We start from the raw sequence: 5,619 nt of genomic DNA, 5'->3' as shown, positions 1-5,619 counted from the left end.
CGGTGTCTTGACATTTTTATGGACAGTAAATGACACGTGAATCTTTGTTGATGTTGACGGCGTTGACGTAGGGGCAGAGGAGGCTTTTTTTTCTCATTTTACTCAGCATAACATGCCAATCAAAGGCACGTCTGTGGCCGTGAAGACCGTAAATGTACATGATGTTTTGTGAGCTGTTGATAAATGAAAGTGTAGATTTCATCAGTGGTGTGAAGTCGTTATACAGTCAACATTGCATGAAGTGAAAACAGGACGGGACAGTTACTCATTTGTGGACTGGCATTTTTCCCTGGGTGTAAGAAGAAGAAAAAAAGCAACCCACATGCTCCATATTTAACCTACAACTGTATTAGATGCTGCTATATTAACTCTGTATTCAAAAGGTTTCTATTTCAAGAATGGGATTAATTTAGAGGATTTGAAACTGCACATGCTTTGAGCAAATAGAAAAAATGTGGGCTCATGTGATTAGATAAAGTGATGAGTTGTAAGCCCAGAATATGTCCTGATGATGTGGATCTGATGCTTTTATTCAATATAACAAGATATTAAGAGAAGATTCTGCTTGTTTACTCAACTTTTGGCACCATCAGGAGATGATTATTGAAGTTATAATGCCAACGCACAGTCAAATTCGGTTATTTCTAGTTAGTTGAGCACTTTGCTGAGATTTAAATATTCATATTTTGGCTGAGGACCCACTAGGATCCTCTCAAGAACCACCTGGAGGTCCCCGGACCCCACTTTGAGAAGCAGTGATCTGACTGGCTGGCAAGGTCTGCTTCTGAAAGGTGCGCACCTAACTGGCTGGAGCCAGGGCGGCGTATTGCCTTTCACACGCTTCTAAAATACTCTCCGGGCAGAGCCTGAAAGGGTTACTGTTTCCCAAAGTGCCTCATTCTGCGCAGTCGAGAGGGGGCGGCTGAGTGGCGCCGTCGAGTCAGAGACGCAGTTTCTAAAAACCCCGAGACATCATCAAGAAAGAAGCTGACAGTAAGGAAAGCAGCCCCCCTCCTCTCCTCCTCCTCCTCTGCTGGCACGCTGCCGTCCTTCTCCTCTCTGCTTACCAAATCCCCTCAGCGGTTCTGTCACAATAACCGGGCGGCAAGTGTCAAATCCAACTTTGGCCGCAGGAACACAAATCACTTTAAAGGCGCACAAGATGCGCTCACTGGAAACAAGCTGCTTTTAGCTTTCAGACATTCAGTCATAGCTCTGTTTAAGTCGTTGATTGTATTTAAAGAATAATATAAACACTATAAAAAACACAGAAAATGACTCCACGGGCTTTATTTTCCCTGCGCGTCTCCAGCGCGTTTAATTGGCCATATCTGTTTAACTCGCAGACAGCAGCGCTCCAATTAATAGTCTGCTAACGTCAAAAACAGTTGACCATTGTTTTATGGGCTTTGTGTTTTTTTTCTCTCCCTCTCTTTCTCTCTTCAGGGCGGTCAGACTTGAATAGGCGCCGGTCTGCTCCAGTCCACCTCTATACAAATACCTCAGTGGAACTTGTGTGGAGCTTCCAGAGTGAAAAAGCGCTACAGACCCCAGACAGCTCCAGGCCTGCGCGCATTTTACGCGCGGCCCATTTCATCATTTGACACTGTTTGAAATGTCTGAATCATATTTTACCCATTATGTTAACACCTCGGAGCCCCCGGAGCGAGCACGCACGTAGACACAGGAGATGAATGTGCGTGGCCTCCTCCTCCTCCTCTCTCCTCTCTGGCTGAGACAAATGAATGCCAGTTCTGTGGAGGCGCTTGAGGTATGTGTTGCGCATTACGCCGCGTAGTAAATCAGCCCTTTCTAAAATCACTGTGACGGCGTGGAGCGTCAGGCAGTCCACACTGAGCCACTGAAACTTAGTGCAGTTAGTAACTTCACTCCACCTCGGAGCCCGGCCGTCTACACTGTAAGAAATACTCGTCTGGCAACTTGTCTTTCAGCAAATTTCACGTGTTTCCAATTCTGGAGAGCTTATTCCAGGAATGTTTCTGGGTAAAATCACATTCTTATGATGCGCATTCATAGAAAACCACTTTTGATGATTGGAAACCAGTGAAACACACTCAACCAGACAGAATGAGACAACGTGTTCAGATGATATTTTTTACAGTGTACACGCCCCCCTGGATATAGACACTCGTAAGCAACATGGCTTGACACTAATACATGTTGAAAAGATAGACTTTATTGCTAAAACGTGTAACCATAACATGTACACTGATATGTTTTACTTTTTTTAATCCTTTATTTATTTTTTTGTCATTTTTAGAAATATTCAAGTAGACATCTCCCATATTTTTTTTTCTGGTATACTCTGCTATTCTCTTTCCTTATGCTCTATACTCACAAATCGTTAAAATAATAAATAAAACGTACAGATTTGTTTATTCCTACAATACTATGTATTCCAAAAAAGCTGAGTTCACGCCTTTATATATATCTTTAACCTCAACTTTTTTTTTTACAATTTAATTATTATTGATATTAATATTATACAAAAACTCTAGGCAGCATTGCAGTGAAATAACAGTCAGCATCAATGTTCAGTTGAAAAAAAAAAGTTCACCTCTTGGAGAAGTGTAGCATATGCATTCCATCTTCAATGTCTCATAAAAAATATCAAAAAAAGGAGCTCTTCCTCTTGAAGTGCTCGTGTTTCCCCCCAAAAGCAACGTTTCAGGGCTGAGAATAAAATATGGTCCTGGTTCAATTAGAAAAAATAGCTGCATTTTTCTTAAATATGTACAATGTTGGTATTTCACTTAAAATGCTATATAAAAAAATAGATTTGCTATGGTGCCCACCTCTGTAGAGAGTTAACAGTGCAATAGAAAACCGTATTTCCAGTCCACTCCCCCGTCGACCAACTTTCTTTAGAGAGAATCAGCACGAACACTTGCACTCTGAGATGATTGGGTATTGCACCTGTATCCACGTACAGTATTTCTGTCTTAGAAAGCCTTGACAATACCACCGCAGGAAAATCTTGTTGATTGACTTGACGGGTTTGCAAGACATCCCCTCGGGGAAGGAGCAAGAGCGCTCAGAGAAACAGTTCCCCTCCTTGATGTAACGTGGCCAGAACCTCACGCCCAAATCCTTCCAGGTGTACACCACCGGGCAGTGCGTATAGGTCCACAGCCACTGCAGAAATTTCCTACGGGCTTTCTTGCCCACTTTTACCCGCTTCCCATAGGGGGTCTCTGTGAGGTCCAGCTTTTTAATCTCGTTGGGCATGGGCCCCTGCAGCTTCACCTGGTTGTCTGGCGTGGAACCGTTCACCAGCATGGGCGAGCTGATGGACATGTAGTTGGGGTCAAAGTTGCTGCCGAGCTTTTTCCTCAGAGTCCTCTCGGCCAGGTCCTGCTCCCGGGGGTCGTACTCCGGGTCGGGGTCCTCCTTCAGGTCGGGCACTGGAAGGTGGTCACTGGGCGACGGACGGAGGCGAAGGAAATGCTGGGAAACTCCGAGGTGGACGCACAGCAGCACGTAGACGAGGAGCGTCTGTGAGAGGCCCATTATTCCGCCTTTTGATTTTTACGCACCGGCTCTTCTCTGCGCAAAAATAATATTCAGTTCTTTTCCCGGTTGCTGTGTTCTCTGCAGTGACCTGCCCGGGGCTTCATAAATAGTAGAAGTTCAGTCACCAGCAAGGCGATACTTTTAATAGACCACGTCGGGTTTGAATGACATGGAGCTTTGCTTTTTTTAAGGGCTCCTTCAAATTTGCAAATTTGCCCGTTGATGCAACAAACTCTGCGGAGCCTCTGCCGCTTTACAGAAAGTCTAAACTAAAAAAAAAAAAGAAAAAAGAAAAAAAAGAAGCACAAAACAAAATGGGGAGAACCTATTCACGCTCTCTCCTGCCTCACCCCGCTCCTTGGATTCACTTTGGGTTTCTTTCGGTTGTCATGGTTACCCCGGGGACTCGAAGCCACGACAAACTGTCTACACTGGATGACAGCGGCCGAGGCGAGGGCTTGCATGGAATGAAGTGTTTTCTAAAGAGACAGAATAGATCCGTAGCGTCCCGAGAGAGAGCAGGGCGCACAAAAGAGCACTTCACCAAGTTTTAAATGTCACGCGCCCGGCAATGAGGGGCTGCCTTGGCCAATGTTATTTTTACGCACGGCTTTTATAAACGTGGTTTCTCTTAACGTCGCCTGACGCTCTCAGGTTTGACAAGGTCCCAGTGCGCACAGTCCATGAACTGAGTGGAGAAAAGTCACTGCAGTCGGTATTCCAGCCGTCGATATGTGCACTTTTCCTGAAAATGTCCCCCCAAAAAACGCACACGGAGCAGCTTCAACTTAAAAGAACAGCCATTTATCTCTCCAGTGGATGTTCCAAATTTTAGTGTTTTTTTGGCGTAAAAATAAAGTCTCAGCGTGTGATATTCCCACTGAACTCTTGGCTGTGCATGTGATGAGAGAATCGATGAAAGGGAGGCTTCAGTGCATGTCAAATGCAGACTGCAAGAAAAGCCGCTGTTAGTTCAGAGTTCCTCTCATTGCCGAATCCTCTCAGAAAAGCTCCAGATCGCAGAGTCGCTGCATGACGAGTCAGTCCATAATCTGGATTTTTTCTTTCTTTCAGTTTTTTTTCTCTCTCTCTTTGCCCGGTCGGTGCAAGCGGTCAAATCCTGAGGGAGCGTCTCCACTCCTTTGATAACTGGTACAGAAGCTCCTACTGAGTCGCTCCTACTTCAGGAGTCTGAGAGACTTGGCGCTGGAGCATTTCTTTGCTTAGGCACACTGTGTGTGAGTGTGTCTGTAGCGAGTGGTGCTCAGTCCCAAGTTAAATATCCCCCTCCGACGGTACAAAGTGTCAGAGGGGCCTGCCCACCCCGGCCACTTTCACTATGATTGACAGCCTCCCCCTCCGGGCTGCCCCCCCTCCCCTCACAACGTGGAAAATATCAGCCACAATGACAAGGATCAACTGGGTCCTAAAGCGCCACTTTTATCCCGTGTTATAGCGCAATATTCCACCACCCCAGCAGTGTTATGCATATAAGAGAATCTTCTTTTCCCCCTCACACATTTCCAGCAACCCTTTCCCCATCAGCAAGAGTGTCTGGGCTGCACTAATAGGTTCAATGCGCTGTCAATATTCAACCGGAGCGTCTAAGACTTTCCTTGGCTTGAACTTTCCCATGAAATTGATGGGAAACGTTTGGTAGCTTGTCTGCGGAAAAGAGGCATCACATTCCACCTTTGTTCGTCGGGATTTGGGTCTACACAGGAATTGGCCCGTTGAACTCCGGGGTCACAAAATAGGCGCATAATTAAGGGCTATAAATGGCCACGGAGAACTAAGCGGTACCTTTCCCATGCTAAGCAGTCATTATGAGAAAATCAGCAGCCACGCTGAACTTTTTACTTTTGCTTGAACTATGCTGATCCTCCTATAATGCAACATGAAAATGATCCTGGCAAGTTTTTCACCATCACTTTAATGCATGTGAACATTTTTTGTTTAGCCATAATGGTGCGCATTAAGTTAGAAGTCCTTTTATTTGAATGCAGAAACTTTGGTGAAGTTGACCTCCAGGATGATAAAACTGAGATTTTTCTCAATGTGTAATATATTTTCTTTAAATTAAAA

At 45.0% G+C, this 5,619-nt stretch overlaps 1 protein-coding gene across 1 annotated transcript; it reads right to left on the bottom strand.

The window, feature by feature from the left end:
* Window positions 1–2,177: 2,177 nt before the first annotated feature.
* nog2 (noggin 2) lies at window positions 2,178–4,828 on the bottom strand. The gene has a single exon (XM_022220247.2). The coding sequence runs from the start codon at window positions 3,529–3,531 to the stop codon at window positions 2,896–2,898; it is 636 nt and encodes a 211-aa protein (XP_022075939.1). The 5' UTR covers window positions 3,532–4,828; the 3' UTR covers window positions 2,178–2,895.
* Window positions 4,829–5,619: the final 791 nt, after the last annotated feature.

This window comes from Acanthochromis polyacanthus, chromosome 19, assembly GCF_021347895.1.
Source record: "Acanthochromis polyacanthus isolate Apoly-LR-REF ecotype Palm Island chromosome 19, KAUST_Apoly_ChrSc, whole genome shotgun sequence".
In the NCBI taxonomy this organism is placed as follows: domain Eukaryota; kingdom Metazoa; phylum Chordata; class Actinopteri; family Pomacentridae; genus Acanthochromis; species Acanthochromis polyacanthus.
Note: the sequence above shows the minus strand (reverse complement) of the source record. Positions and strands in the feature narration are given on the sequence as shown.

Bases quoted from the DNA above. Each gene is read 5' to 3' on its own strand.
- nog2 (XM_022220247.2), bottom strand. From the start codon at position 3,531: ATGGGCCTCTCACAGACGCTCCTCGTCTACGTGCTGCTGTGCGTCCAC.